Source organism: Bubalus bubalis, chromosome 15, assembly GCF_019923935.1.
Source record: "Bubalus bubalis isolate 160015118507 breed Murrah chromosome 15, NDDB_SH_1, whole genome shotgun sequence".
Taxonomy (NCBI): domain Eukaryota; kingdom Metazoa; phylum Chordata; class Mammalia; order Artiodactyla; family Bovidae; genus Bubalus; species Bubalus bubalis.
The window spans coordinates 50,075,079-50,091,578 of NC_059171.1; the positions used below are offsets into that span (position 1 = coordinate 50,075,079).

General features: G+C 39.7%; 1 protein-coding gene across 2 annotated transcripts in view; it reads right to left on the reverse strand.

The window, feature by feature from the left end:
• The window catches only part of PREX2 (phosphatidylinositol-3,4,5-trisphosphate dependent Rac exchange factor 2), a 298,802-nt gene that overhangs the window by 205,914 nt on the left and 76,388 nt on the right, over positions 1 to 16,500 (reverse strand). For both annotated transcript variants that reach the window (XM_006061194.4, XM_045162805.1), the window contains exons 4-6: positions 14,830 to 14,934; positions 9,580 to 9,681; positions 6,127 to 6,288 (exon numbers count right to left, since the gene is read on the reverse strand). In XM_006061194.4, the coding sequence (XP_006061256.2) occupies positions 6,127 to 6,288; positions 9,580 to 9,681; positions 14,830 to 14,934 (369 nt within the window). The remainder of the gene's footprint in view (positions 1 to 6,126; positions 6,289 to 9,579; positions 9,682 to 14,829; positions 14,935 to 16,500) is intronic.

Sequence of the window (16,500 nt, forward strand, 5' to 3'; positions counted from 1 at the left end):
TTCCTGTTACGCTTCATAGAGTATCTTGCAATATATACATATACCAAAAGAGACAAAGTTTATCTCACAATATACACATAATGCACATTTTACTAAATCCTATTGAGACAGTTTTATTACTGAGGTGATATGTCTTTAATATTTAACACCAGAATTTAGGAATTAGTACAGTAACACCTTTCCTATCTTCTACCATGGTAACCTCCTATCATCACATGAAATATTTTCATGAATAATTTAAATAATTCTTGGAAAACCTTTATGCACTTAAAGGAATCCATGTCAAAACATACAGATTTGTCTAAAAACCTCATTCTAAAAGAATGTCTTCTCTTTATATCAGATTCATCTTTTGCTGCTGCTGCTGCTAAGTCGCTTCAGTCGTGTCCAACTCTGTGCGACCCCATAGACAGCAGCCCACCAGGCTCCCCCGTCCCTGGGAGTCTCCAGGCAAGAACACTGGAGTGGGTTCAATGAGAAAAAAAGGCCACTGTGCCTTTGACTTACTATGATTTAATCTGTATATTATCTCCATGACAATGTTGGATAAAAATCATTAAAAATTCTTGAAACACAGATACATAGAGTATTATAAATACTGAAAAAAATTTGGCCAAGTGTAGATATACTCCTGTGTAATCACAATATTCCTCTCACTTCAAATTCATCTGATCTGCAAGCAGACACTTAATAAATGTCTGTTTTTGACTAATGTTGTGTCATATTTTCCTCTCACTTAAATAATATAATCTACCTTTCTCTGTAGCAGAAAAAAACAAAAACTCACAGCTTTATCTTTGAAATGAATGAGGTTTATGATATTTTGAAAATGATGTGCAATTTCTTTTTCATTATCTGGAAATGGCAAGAGAGATGCTAGGGTTAGGGATAAAGAAGCCAAGCTACAGAAATGAAATAGGATATGGTTAAAAGCATCAGCTTGCCAGGAAACACTCATCAGCCCTACAGTCCATCAAAATGAGGATGTCAAACAAATGAGCTAGAAAACAAAAAGTGTGGAAGCAATAAAACAAGCGAGGCAGGTCGTCAGAAAAGAGCAAAGCACCTAGGACAATGGTGCTCAAATTTCAGAGTTAAGACACACCTGATGGGACTATTAACATTTCTAGGTTCTCTGGCACTATCCCCAGAGAGGGTACATCTGGGTAAGTCCCGGACCATTCAGTAGATTCTGATGCACTGTGGTGTTCCATCAACACTTGAAGTCACACCGCTTTGGAAGCCTGAGCTCAGGCACTCAAGTGCATAGAACAGCAACTCTGCTGACACAGGGATGAAGGTGAGTATAGGGCCTGCTCTATGAGACCTCTAGGTGAGCAGTAGTCCCAACTGCTTCCCAGAGCCCAGGACAGAAGAGGAGTTTATCATATGTTCCATGGTCACAGTTACACCTATGCTATGGTCCAACATCACTGAATATTCATTTAAATTTGCATAACGTTATTTTGGAGCTTTCCTCGTTACTCACTCGGTAAAGAATCAACCTGTAATGCAGGAGACCCCAGTTCGATCCCTGGGTTGGGAAGATCCCCTGGAGAAGGAACTAGCAACTCATTCCAGTATTCTTGCCTGGAGAATCCCATGGACAGAGGAGCCTGGCAGGCCACCGTCTATGGGGTCGCAAGAGTCGGACACGACAGCAACTAAACCACCAATGTTATTTTGGGCTTCCTGCATGGCGCTAGTGGTAAAGATCCCACCGGCCAATACAGGAGACAGAAGACATGTGGGTTTGATCCAGGGATAGGGAATACCCCCCTGGAGGAAGGCATGGCAACCCACTCCAGTATTCTTGCTTGGAGAATCCCATGGACAAAGGAGCCTGGTGGGCTAGAGCCCATGGGGTCCAAAGAGTCAGACACTACTCAATGACAAACATTTATCTGTGTAATGGGGGTTATAGTACTTCAGTAAACTGTTAAAAGAGACCAAGATTGCCTACAATGGAATATCAGTGTCTCCCCAAAAGGAAGTTGGCTGATGGACAATTAAGGGCCCTTGCCCTCCCTTGAGCAAATTTACCCAAGTAAGATTATTTGAATCTTGGATTTTGATCTTGTATCTTGAATGGAGCAACATTAAGAATGGAAAAATTATTAGAACTTATCCCTGATACTGGGAAAGACTGAGGGCAAGAAAAGGGGGCGACACATGATGAGGTGGTTGAATGGCATCACTGCTTCAATGGACATGAGTTTGAGCCAACTCTGGCAGATGGTGAAGGACAGAGAAGTCTGGTATCCTGCAGTCCATGGGGTCACAAAGAGACACAACTGAGCGACTGAACAATGAACAACCCATTCTAGCTAGGGCACTAATGAGACTGTCAAAGAGCTTCAACTGACTAGACAGCCTTTCGAGCCTGAGAGGGAAGCTCTTCTATTAATTTCACGAACTATTCAATACCTTTTAAATTAAATTTCCTTTCATTTCTGTTGCTTGGGGCCATATAACTTAAGTAAGATAACCCTTTCAGTAGTCAGGTGCATAGATTAGACAAATGAAGGGGATTTCTGAAGGGTAAAATCTAACGACTAAACCAAAGCTTTAAAATATTACCTCTCTCATCTGCAGAACATTTTACAGTGTTCAAAGTACTTTTCACTTATTTCATTGACCCCTGTAATAACCCAAACTGTATGTTGAAGAGATCTGGTGCTTTATCCACAAACTAAAGGTTAGAGTCCAGACTGGAAACCAAATCTGCTCGAAAGCCAGGTTTTTTATTATGTCATATGACTTGAGAACAATACATCTCCATTGTTTGTTTACTTAAATTCAACATAAAACAATGTAATGACAATTTAATGATACAAAACACTAGAGAGACAAGTTATACCTGAGATTTTAATGCCCTTCATATAATGAATGGGGAAATAAGCCCCTGAATATTTAAGGGATCTACTTGAAATATAACAATAATCCACCGAAAGTAGAAATAATGCATACTATGTTATACCAGATTAAGATTCCATTGAAGAGAATTTTGGTTACTGGAGCAACAGTGTCATCTCTAAGATAGTCTGCATGGTCTGCAGAAGCTCCTGGAAGGACTCAGATAGCTGCTGCTGTTGCTGTTCAGTCGTTCAATTGTACCCAACTCTTTGTGACTCCATGGACTGCAGCATGCCAGGCTTCCCTACCCTTCACTCTCCCAGAGTTTGCACAAAGTCCTGGCCATTAAGTCAATGATGCCTTCCAATCATCTCATCCTCTGTCGTCCCCTTCTCCTCCTGCCCTCAATCTCTCCCAGCATCAGGCTCTTTCCAGTGAGTCGGCTCTTCGCATCAGGTGGCCAAAGTGTTGGCGCTTCACCTTCAGCATCAGTGCTTCCAACGAATAGTCAGGGTTGATTTCCTCAGGATTGACTGCTTTGATCTCCTTGCAGTTCAAGGGACTCTCAAGAGTCTTCTCCTGCACCGCAGTTCAAAAGCATCAATTTTTCCGTGCTCAGCCTTCTTCATAGTCCAACATTAGCTGTTACTCAACATTAGCTCAAGGCTCCTAAAGTCCAAAATTCTTGAAGGAACTGTTTTGTAACTGTCATGCCATCAGTCATCCATTCTTGGTCTTGTCTTAACCCCATAGAGTCACTATGAACACACATAAAGCTGTCTGTAAGCTGAGCAAAACTCCCTGTTAGCAACTCAAAGAAAGCCCTAAGCATTCCAACTCCCTTACCAGGGCCTGAATTCATCCTCCATGACTGTGTCCCTTTGTTTTCTATGCCTCTGGAGTCTCACCAGATCGCAGTTTCTCTTTAACTTCTCTGAAGGGACAGTGCCTGAATACTGTAAAGCTTCCCGCATGCTCTCAATGTGGTGAACTGAGGTGTGCGATCAGGTACTTGTTACAAGTTTCCAACCAACTGGCTGGGCCCTGCTCCAGACAGCATTCCCTCTAAAGTCCTAAAACTCTCAAATCACTGGATGGCTGTGTCTTAGGCAATCATTTTCAAATCTGACTCAAGGAGACTTCATCTTGCCGCTCTTTGGAACTGACACTCATCTTCTCTGCCCTGTACCTGGAACTGTGGTCACATCAGATTTGCTGCCACCAGTTTCCTCTGTCCCCCGGTTCCATTTGTCTCTCCCACTGCAAGTTCTATAAGCCCACCGAAGTGGGTGAGGCTGGGACAGCCACTGTTGAGGCTACGAAGGACACAGTATGGACCACACAGCCTTATTCCTCTGAGTTGTTAACTGACCCTGAACAGTGCAAGAAATAGCAACACTTTTAAAGGAATCTCTCATTTCTGAAGGAGCTCCAATTTTTAGGATACACAGGAAGAAGAAACAAAATTATGACAGATTCCATTTCCCGAGAGAACTGAAAAGAGTCTTATGAAGGTTTTATTTTGGTCAAAGTCCTGGCAGAAGTCACTGACAAATCCTGCAGTTTAAAGCAAGTTTGGTGTTTCTTCCAATGTGTGAGTGACAACAGAATGGCAAAGCAAACTTTCCTCCATTTTTCTCAACCCAGCAGGACAACTGTTTTCAAGAAAAGAATTATCATGAATCAACTGTAATATACACAACCATTTAAACTGATTGAAATAAGTAGCATTCATGCTGAAATAAGAGTGACCCTGAATACTTGAAATGAAAGAATATAGACAAGGAAGAAGAGAAGTCAGATCCCAGTTAGCATTTTAAAAGATTCATGGTGAGAATAGACAAATAGGAGCATTCCCTGGGGTCAGTGTTTGAGGTTTCTTTGCAAATCTGAAAGGATATAGGTTAGGTCTAAATAGAAACCAACAAATTGAAGATAAAAAACAAATTAGTTAATTATAAAGCCCTAAAGATAAAAATAACCCCCTTGGATTTGTGTGATAATACTGGTGTGCGAACATTTTAAATCTTCTTACACTTTAAAAATATTATCTCAATTGCTTACTTTATAACAATAAGAAATTATCCTAGTTGAAAGCTCTTGATCATCTAAATTAAGTCAATTTAAAGAAAAAAATTTAGTTTATTCTTTTGTTGTTGCTGTTGAGTTGCTAAGTTGTATGCAACTCTTTTGCAACCCCAGGGACTGTAGCCCAGCAGGCTCCTCTGTCCATGAAATGCACCAGGCAAGAATACTGGAGTGGGTAGCCACTCCCTTCTCCAGGGGATCTTCCCAAACCAGGGATCAAACCTGCGTCTCCTATGTCTTTTACATTGGCAGGCAGATTCTTACCACTGAACCACCAGGAAAGCCCAGTTTATTATAGTTTATTACAGTGCTAAAGTAATATATGGGCTCTCCTTGGTGGCTCAGATGGTAAAGAATCCATCTGCAATGCAGGAGACCCACGTTTGATCCCTGGGTAGTAAAGATCCCCTGGAGAAAGGAATGGTTATCCACTCCAGTATTCTTGCACGGAAAATCCCATGAACAGAGGAGCCTGGTGGGCTATAGTCCATGAGGTCACAAAGAGTCAGACACAACTGAGCGACTAAGCACACAAAGTAATACAGAGCTCCAACTGCATGAACTGACAATCAAAATTACTATAGTTGCAAACATATTACAGATTCTGAATATCACTCTTCATTGGATTTTTTGTCATTTCAAAAAATCTTTCTTTAGTGAATCATGAAACCATAAAATTTTTCATCTTGAGTGCACCTTAAAAATCATGTCACAGCCAGCTCCTTCATCTTCAAAATTCAAATTTAGAGAGATGAAATAGAATAACATTCACCATGAAATACCTAGTTTAGAGTCTGAAAATAATAATATCAGAGCACAGGTTTGGAATCTTTCTCTCTCCAGGACTCAGGCTATGGTTATGGGCAACTAACCGAAGTTAAGACTGGAGAAAAGATTATCACACTGCACAAACACTGAGCTATCAAAGTTTATGATATACATACACCATTGTGATCAGCTCTACCGCAAAGCTTTCAGGTTGAAGTTAAGTCAATTAACCACCCCTCTAAAGATATTTAAAAAGAATAATGACAGCACTTTTTGGAACTAGTTAGAGCCTCTACCATTGTTTAGAAAAAGGACCATTTATGGTTCGGTTCCATCCAATGCCAGTAATACTACGCACAGCATAAGACATAACAAAACTATTTTAAGATCAATTGTTGAGTCCGATGACTGTACCTCCCAGCCTTCAATATGAGACTGCCACTCCTCTAAAACTTCCAGCTTTTCCATCTGTCTCTTGGCCTCGTTGATGTTGGAACAGACGGCTTTCATGGCTTGGAGAGCTTCCATGAGTGCTGCATAGTCACTGTGTTTCCTTGGAGTCCGCTTAAGCAACTCCTGTTTATACACAAAAAACAAATCGCCCTTTGATCTTCAGCTTTCTGGGACAGCAGGTTCAGACTGATCAGGAAATGAAAACTGCAAGGATCGTGAGAGCCACTTTCAGAAGTGACATCACAAACTCCACCAAGATCAAGACCCAGAAAAAAGCACTGAACAAGTAAGTGTCAGCACCTACATACCCCAGAGTCACTTTAAATTTTCCCTTAAAATGAAGTTGTTTTTAAAAACTAAATTAGATATCTCCTTTCAAACTATCAAATATCTCACCTACAGCATGTAATTTTTTAATATGATTTATAAGTTTTTATAATTTTTATGTTTGACTTGAGCTCCAAAATGAGGACTTCTTTATATGTTGATTCCAAAACTAATACAATTATGTAAAATTTAAAAATAAAATAAAATTAAAAAAAAAAGAAAACTTACACTGCAAGAAAAAGAAAAAAAAAAAAAAGAATGGTAAACCATCAAACGAAAATATCCTATAATTTAAAAAATAATTTAAGTCCCTTACTTTCTAACACTTTTTGAGAAACTATAAAAAAGTGTCATAAACAAAGCAAATTTTTAAAATGTCTTATATTCTAGAAAAACAAGTAATTTATAAATTCTGCAATACCCCATCATTAAAGGAGCAATTTATGCTGTTTTTGCCAACAACTTGGTTGTTTCTCTCTCAGTTTATTCTCTACAATGAATTCTATACACCCTTCAATAGCTTTTTCCTTTTTTGTTTTTATTTTTTTTTTCCATTCAGGATATCAGAACTAGAGTAATCTTTAATCTTATAAAAGGTCTTATTTAGAAGCACAAAATTAAACATCTTCACCCACTGTCTAGACAGCTGTGACCACACTGCTTTTTAATTAGTCATTTGTTTCCTTACGACCGTTGCCATCATCATGTAACTAACACAATTAGAGAAATCCGGAGGTAAATCTTGAAGAGAATTTTCTAAATTCTTAACACAGTGGGAAAATATGCAGTTGTTATGCTCTCTTGATGTTCTTTATTGTTGAAAATTCTGCCATCAACTTTGACCCTGCATTCAAAATATTCACACTCTGTTTGACAGAACCAGCACCAAAAGGATCCACATTACATCACTGCCAAGGTCAGGTTTAAAAAGTTATGCTGGATCACAAATCCACAAAAGAGAGATGCAGGCTTCTCCAGAAACCCTCAAGTCTTAGAGTTACTTGTAAATTATGTGAAGTGGTGAAGGCAGTCTACAGGCTACAATTGGGGGCTCCCATGGGCCTGTGCCAAGTGAGATCTCTGGAGTTGAGACATGAATTTAGATACTGTGAGACAGCAAAAGAAATGACCAGTAATAATCTGTCAGTTACTGGCTAGGAACCCTGTGCTGGTTGGCCAACCCAGTCATTTCAAGTTCTACAAATAAGACCAAGGTATCTTTTCTTTAAAACGCTGCCTAATCTCCTAATGTTTTCTAATGAATAAATAAAAACCATCCCAAATTAAACAGAATACCAGCTCTGTTTTTCAGTTGATGGTACAAAGGAGAAAAATATCAATACCAATATATATACTGCACAAGTAGTTTTTTCCTGTTTATCTGTGAAGATAATTTTTCAAAAAGCAAAGAGATGTCATTTCTCCATGACTTGTAGATGCTCTGAATTGACCTTTCTTCCTAAAGCAAGGATATGTCCATGTTCCTATCTCTGAGGCCACCTGAGGTCATCCTTGGTCAGAAATGAGTTGATTTAGAACAACCACATGACTTGATATCTTTCTTTTAATATCACCATCCCTTCTGATTCTTAAAACAAATCCTCGGGATTCCAAAACCAGGAGTAGGAATAAGAGGAGTGATGAGAATGCATGCAAATTTGTCACCAAATCAGAGGTAAGAAGGGACTACCAGAAAGATGGGAGTCACATCTGTGTCAACGCTGTCTACTCCTTGAAGACGGTGCCACAGTTCCTCAGACCTGGACATCCCTGTGCTAGCTTCTCTCTATGTGAGCTAACCAAGCGATTTACACTTGTTTTCTTTTAATAAGAAATCCTTCTCAAAGAAAATTTTCATTGAAATCTAATGTATGCAACTGACAAAAACTATAATGAAAAAATGTATTTTTAGTTCAAATTCATAACATCTATTTCTCAAAAAGTAAATCAATTAAGAATGCAAGTTAATATATCCATAGCATTTCTGAGTTTGTTTTTTAATTTAGATACTAAGAAGTAGTTAATTTATTAAAATAAATCAGAATCAAATACACATGAATAATAACGGCTAACATTTATGGAGTGCATACTATGCTAAATGATTTGTATAAAATAGCTTAATCAATTATTAGGTACTCCTTTATGTATATGAATACATATGTATGTATATCTATGTATACATAGATATACATATATACATATATGTATACATAGATATACAAACACACATTCTTTTAGGTATTTATTATAATTTCATATCATCATCATTATTTCTGTTTCATACATGAAACCCATGCCTTTAAGAGGTCAGATTACAATCTCACTCATGCAGCTAGTAAGCAGAAGGCGTAGGACTTGAACTCAGAACTCAGATGCTCAACCACTACCCCCAACTGACTATTCCGATGCCACATTTCCAAAAAAATTCCTTTCCAGAACTGCTATTCTAATCTATTCAATATGCTTATATTATGAACAATATTTAGTACATTACAATGTGTTTTCCATAATACAACTTTTGATCATTTGTAATGAGGCCATGGATCTACGATCATAGGCATTTCCTGTCTTCCAGAGGCAGAGTTTTCTTATAACTGTCTTTCCATGTTCTATCATTTATTATCCCATGTGACCCACTCCATTACCTGTAATAATGACCGAAAAAACCAGGCTCTGAAATTATATAACTTAGCCTTAACTTTATTAGCATCAAGAAGTCAACAATGGTTGAGGAAAGGAAAAAAAATCACAACAGCAGGTTTACTGAAGACAAAATAAAGTGCTATATAAACTGGTCATAATGTACTTAATGGGATTTATCTTGGAACTAATGTGTTTATACTAAAGGTAACTCAAACAAGTATTTTTTTTTTTATGAAGAGCACAAAAAGTCTCTATTCCCAGACATTTGTTCCCTACTCTCTATATAAATTAGTGACAAAATAGCTATTTTTTCCCAATAACTGTATTTGTTTTTTCTTTAGAATGTCAGACTATTTAAAAGAAAATTTTTATTTTTAAAAAGATCATCAGCAAAAATATACAGATACAAGAGAAATGCAACAATGAAGAAAACACATAAAGTACCTTCAAAAGTAGAGGGTATTTGCATATTCTTTGTATTGGCGTTACCAAGTATCCTTCCAGAGGGACATCTGTGTTCTTCCGTCCTCCGAGCAGCATGCAGTTCTGGGGTGGAAATACAGACAACGAATTATATTTTCAAGCCTGATTCTCTCATAAACTTTTCTGTTGAAAACTTGTGAAAGCATGTCTCTATATAACTTCTGTCTCTGAGAAATGCATGTGGTGTACGTGCTCAGTCATGTCTGACTCTTTGTGACCCCATGGACTGTAGTACACCAGGCCCTTCTGTCCGTGGGATTCTCTAGGCAAGAATGCTGGAGTGGGTTATCATACCCTCCTCCAGAGGATCTTCCCGACCCAGGGATTGAACTCACATCTCCTGCGTTGCAGTCAGATTCTTTACCACTGAGCCACTGGGGAAGCCCGAGAAAAGCACATTTAGTTACAAATAAAATTTACAGGAGAGAAAGGAAATAATTTTGCATTTCAGTTTAGAGACCTGTGTTTTGTGTCTTTATCTTGAAAATGAATTCACATATATCCAACTGAATATGAAGTCTGAGGAAGAAGACAGAAAGTAAAAGATGGAGGAATGAATTAATGGAGAGATGTTGAGTGGATGGACAGATGTGCTGAGAAAAAGAAATAAACAGAGATGGAGGGATGAATTAATGGAGAGATGGATAAGTGGATGGATGGAGGGATGGATGTGCTGATGGATGAATAAACAGATGCACACGTGCATATATACATCATGCTTAGGGAAAGGTTGTGTAGTGATGCAGAAGGTCAGGCCTGAAGATGACTGGGTTCTCCCCATGCCCTGCCATTGGCAAGTGATGCAACCTGGACCAATTTCAAGGTTCTAATTTTCCTCTCTGTTAAACAGGCCAGTTTTAATCCAGTGATCTCTAAGCCACTTTGAGCTGTAATACCTCACCAATGACACTGGCCAGCCAGTCTCAGAGAAGGAGGTCAGACATGATCTCCACAGAGGCAAGATGAAAGAAGAAAACTCAAAGCCAACAATCACACTGAAATGAAATGGGAGCAGCTTCCGTTTACTAAAAGTGACAGTCAAGAGAATTGATGCTGATAAAGACTTGATCCTCTTAAGCACTTCATCTTTATTCTGTGTTTAAGCTGCAGCGACAATATAAAAAATTTAAAAAAAACAAGGGTTTTAATTTTAAAAATTTTTACAAACTTTTTTTGGCTGTGCCACAAGACTCATGAGATCTTAGTTCCCTAACCAGGGATTAAACCTGGGCCCTGGCAGTGAAAATGCCAATTCCTAACCACTGGACTGCCAGGGCATTCCCTAAAAAATAGTTTTGAAACTGATGTCAAAACCTGTTTCTGCAGCACCTATCACGGTGACTGGCACAGAGAAAGCAGATAATAAATATTCAACAAAGGAAGAAAAGGGCTCCTCAATACTGATAACTTAATAACCTGTATACCACTATCTTTTAAAATACAGTCTTACATTCAGCAAGAGGAGAGACTGAGTGCTGAGCAGGAAAGGAGATAAAAGGAACAGTGATGGAAGCAGAACAATGCCACCCCACCCCCACCCCTCCAGCCCCCACTGCCTTGAGCAACAGAGTTCAGCTCCAATCTGTGCAGCCAACTGGGCAAAACCAGTTCCGTGACTTGCACTTCACCAGCAACCTTAGACAGAGCAGCAAATAAGTGTCCCATTCAAACCTGTTCTAAGGGGTTTCAACCCCTCTTGCAATCAGGTCATCAAAATAACTCTTTCCACCTGTTATGGTACTATCCCCAGAGGAATCCTATGTATTAATAACATATCTACATACCATTCTACTTCCAGTGATGTTTCGGTGTTTCCATAGAGTGAGCACTCCTTATACATGCAGCCACCCCCTGTACCTAGCCCCGGGCTAAAGCACCCTAAGCAACTCATGACTGTCTAACTTGCTACTGGGGCTTCCCAGGTGGCTCAGTGGTAAATAATTCACTTGCCAATGAAGGAGACACAAGAGACGTGTGTTTGATCTCTGGGTCAGGAAGACACCCTGGAGTAGGAAATGGCAACCTGCTCCAGTATTCTTTTCTGGAGAATTCCATGGACAGGGGAGCCTGGTGGACTACAGTCCATGGGGCCACAGAGAGTCAGACACAACTGAGTGATTAAGTAGCAGCAACCTGCTTTTATTTTCTTATCCATTAGTCCTACATTGACTACAAACTCCCTTCTTAACAGCTGAGGTTGGTTGTCATTTTATTTCTTTTTAAACTTTTTATTGGAGTATAGCTGATTTACAATGTTGTGTTAGTTCCTGCTGCACAGCAAAGTGAATCCATCATACATATACACAGATCCACTCTTTTTCAGATTCTTTTCCCATATAGGTCATTACAGAGAACTGAGTGGAGTTCCCTGAGCTGTACAGTAGGTCCTTATTAGACTGGCTTGTGAGAGTCACCTCTCTACTTATGTAGACAGAACATATATATATATTTCCTAAATAAGCTCCCAGAGAGTCCACCAATCCTAAAAACTTACTCAGGTGATGGCATATGCAAGTACCCAAAATTATAACATCATCATCCCATATCTGTAAACCCTTAATGTTTTCCAAAGGGTGATTGCTATTATCCCTATTTAATGAGTAAGGAAAAGGACACCAGAGATGTAATGAATTTCCTAAAGTTATCCAGATAATTAGTGTCCACTTAGTGCCAAGGCAAGAACTATCAAAGCCAGGGTCTTCCTACCAGCAGCATCTGGGACTTGGGATATGTAGCGGAGACCCAGCTCTGCTGAGAACAGAGTGCCCTGAGGGGTACAGCAGAGTTCTGAGACTTCACAGGGAGCCCCATTAGTCCAAAGGTGCAGGAACTTCCTCTGGCCATGCCAGAGAGAAGAGATCAGTAAATTCTCTTCCCCCAAACAACTGATGCGTGTGTGCATGCTAAGTCGTTTCAGCCATGTCCAACTCTTTGCAACCCTATGGACTGTAGCCCTCCAGGCCCCTCTGTCCATGGGATTCTCCAGGCAAGAATACTGGAGTGGGTTGCCATGCCCTCCTCCAGAGGATCTTCCTGACCCAGGGATCAAACCATCTCCTGTGTCTCCTGCATTGCAGGAGGATTCTTTTACCATTGAGCAACCAGGGAAGCCCAAAACAACGGTTATACTAAACCAAATTGTGGGGGCAGGGGGGGACAACAATTTCAGGACTCTAGAAATCAACTAAAGTCAACAAATTTAGAAGTGTTTATTCACGAAAAACTGCTGAACTTCAGGTAAGAACAGAGGACTTGGTGGCATTCTTGCCTGGGCTCTTCCCTTTCTTCCCCCTCTTCTCCACCCCCGCCAACCAGGGTCATCCTCAGCTCATCCTGCATGGTGGCCCGGTCACAGTAGCACTGGAAACCAGCTATCAGAGGGGACCGCAGAGGGCAAAAATCCCACACCCAGGAGTGCTGGCAACGTAGCACACTGCCTACGAAAAATGGGCACGCTCACAATTATGCTAGCCCGAGACTCCGGTCCTGCTTGGGGCAAACGTCAGCCTGTGTACGTGCAGAGAAGAAATGAGATGATGGCCCCTTAAGAAGAAAAACCCAGGTCTGAGTTGGAAACTGCCTGCTCTGTGAATGTGTCCCCCCACACTCCCACACAGATCCAGAAATCAGATGCATCGTGATGTTCAGTTTACCTCTGACAAATTCCCAACTGACCACTAAGTTAAAAAGTCAGAGGAGTGACGCCTAAAGGGAAAAACTAAGTTATAAAACAAAAACTGAGTGAAGACGGGGGCAGCAGCTGCGTATACAAAAGACACAGATTCTCAAATTCAATCCAGGCAAGTTACTAAAAACAAAACAAACAAAAAAATGATAACCAGCCTCGGGAAATAGGACTTCCTAAGTTAAGATGCATTTATTAAAAAAAGAAAAGACCTGATCATAAACTCACTGTTTCAGCAATTCTACTCTAAGTATTTACCCAAGAGAATGAAAATGTATATCCACACGCAGACTTGTACATGAATATTCATAATAGTATTCTTTAGAACTGCCCAAACTGGGCATATCCTGACTTTACTAAGAAAAATCTTTCTCTCCGAAATGACTTCAAGGATCTTCAAGGCCCACCATTACCACAGTCAATCATTGACCCATTATTCATAAACTGGCAAATGGATAAACAAAACACAATGGAATATTATTCAGCAATAACAATGAATGGAGTATGGATACATGTTATAATAAGGATGAACCTCAAAATCATTTTAGTCAGCAAAAGAAGCCAGGCATTAAAAGATAGTATTGTATTATATTCCATTTATATGAAATCTCCAGAAAAGGCAAACCTAGAGGGATGGAGAGCAAATCGGTGATTTCCTGGAGCTAACAGTGGGAGTGGAAATGAGTTGTAAACAGGCATTCTATTTTTCAGTTTAAATGAACTGATCCAGGCTCTAAAACCGGATGGTGGAGATGGCCTCTCCACTCCACAGCTTGCTAAATATCACTGAATTCTATTTACAGTGAGGTTTTCACTGGCAATTATGATGTTTAAGTAACTGCCAAAGTATGCATTTTTTTGTACTATCCTAAAGAAATTAAACACAGATTTTTCTCTTTTTATGAACAATGAATAAAGAATATATGTAGGAGAAAGGTCAGTCTTGAAAATTCTTTTCTACCATCCCCATGAAGTGTTTCCTTCCTGTCACTGCCCTACTTAGAGCTCTCTAAGCAGCAGTAAATGAAACTCTAGAGACTGGAGGGATATAAAAGCAATGGTGAACTCGGGCATAAACATCTTCTCTCACTAAGAACCTGTGGTCTCATAACTCGTCAACCAGGAGAGGGCATGGCAGTGTTTCTCCATGAACAAGCTTCTCCCAACTCTCACTTCTTTTCATTTCATTCATTCATTTCATTTGTGTGTGTGTGTGTGTGTGTGTGTGATTTTAAGAGTATATATCAGACTGGCGAAAAAGTTCATTCAGGTTTTTCCATATAACAGAAAACACTTAATAAACTTTTCAGCCAACTCAATTTATTACTATATGCATTTAGTGAAGTACAGTTGATTTACAGTCTCACTTCTTACATTTCTCAAAGGACTCTCTAGCTCCGTAGCAGGGATATGTTAAAAACAGATGTCACACAAGCAGTTCTAATACTACCCTGATGCTATTCCTTGACTCTCAGTGGACCTATCAACAAATAACAGCATATGGTGACACATAAATATATACTTACCAAAAGAAATGTCCGGATTGTTCTTATTTTGTTAAGTTCAAAGAGCAATTTCTGTGCCTTCTCATGATTACTACAATATTCATCATAGATGCGAAACTTGTCTTTCTGTAAATTCAAGAATACATTAGAGTCATTTTATTAGCCATTTTGAAACATGAAAGGTGATGTTTACGAACAAACTTCATTAAGTGTTTACTACATTTCAAGAGCCATACTGTGTGTATATAGGAATATGTTTATTTTTTTCTGATCCATGAAGGGGATGGATCTAGGAAGGGGACAGAGTTATATTCATTACAATCCAATATGATGTACACACAAAAAAGTAAATGAACCAAGTGGTAGCAGATTACAGACAAGAGAGCATTTAGCTTTACTGGGAGGGTTCAGTTACAGCTTTAGAAAAGATATCATATCCAGGCAAGAGCAGGGAGATGAATCTACAATTCCCCAGCAGGGAGAGGGAAGAATGTATTTTGGTGGAAGGAAAGGCATGTGTCAGATCACAGAGGAATAGGACATAGTGCCCTGCAGGTCACATGCACCAATCTGGACAGTTTAAAAGGGGCATTGACAAAGTAAATGATATTCAGCAACAAGCAACTAAGATAATGACAGACCTTGAAGATGTTACATCTGAAAGGTCATCTCAGAGAAAGATACTTGTTTGCATATAAAAGTAAGGAAGTGCTGCTGCTTCTGCTGCTGCTAAGTCGCTTCAGTCGTGTCCGACTCTGTGAGACCCCATAGACAGCAACCCACCAGGCTCCCCTGTCCCTGGGATTCTCCAGGCAAGAACAATGGAGTGGGTTGCCATTTCCTTCTCCAATGCATGAAAGTGAAAAGTGAAGTTGCTCAGTCGTGTCCGACTCTTAGCGACCGCATGGACTGCAGCCCACCAGGCTCCTCCGTCCATGGGATTTTCCAGGCAAGAGTCCTGGAGTGGGGTGCCGCTGCCTTCTCTAGTAAGGAAGTGCAGCTACTTTCAAATAGCTGTCATACTTATCATAAAGGATTTATAAATCTTTGTAGCTCTGAAACACAAAACTAGGACCACTGGGTGCAAACTGCAAAGGCCATGATGGGCAGTGACAGGCAGATTTTGGATTAATATAGCGATTTTTCCAACAATTAGAGTTATCACTAAAAGTGATCAAGTAAAAGCAAGATGAACAATCTTCACAGGTGCTACAGAAAGGATACTTTCCTAAAAGGAGAAATGTCACACCACCCTGATCTCTAAGCTCTCTTCCATTTATAAGGTTTTCTACAAGTGACAATGATTAATATCTATCAAAGTGATCCAAATAAAAGAGGAAGACACAGAAAAGGTAGTGATCAAAGAGTAGAAGAGAAGTGTGTCCTCTGAAATTTCTAAGACATGCATTTAGAAACACTGAGTGCTACTTTATACAGCCAGCAGAAAATTGATTGAATGACTTTATTTCAAGAGATGGTATGAACCAGAAGAAAACAAACTTCAGAAATAGTTCAGCTAAATTCGTGGCTGACAGATTCATAGTGTGTTACTGAGGAAATGGATGTCAGGGAGCAAGATTCCCATGTGCAACCCAGGACTCAGTAACCCAGCAACCACTCCAGCTGGCAGGAGATCTGCATTCCTTCATGAAGGGGAACAGTCTGGATTAAGTGGACACAAACACACGTGAC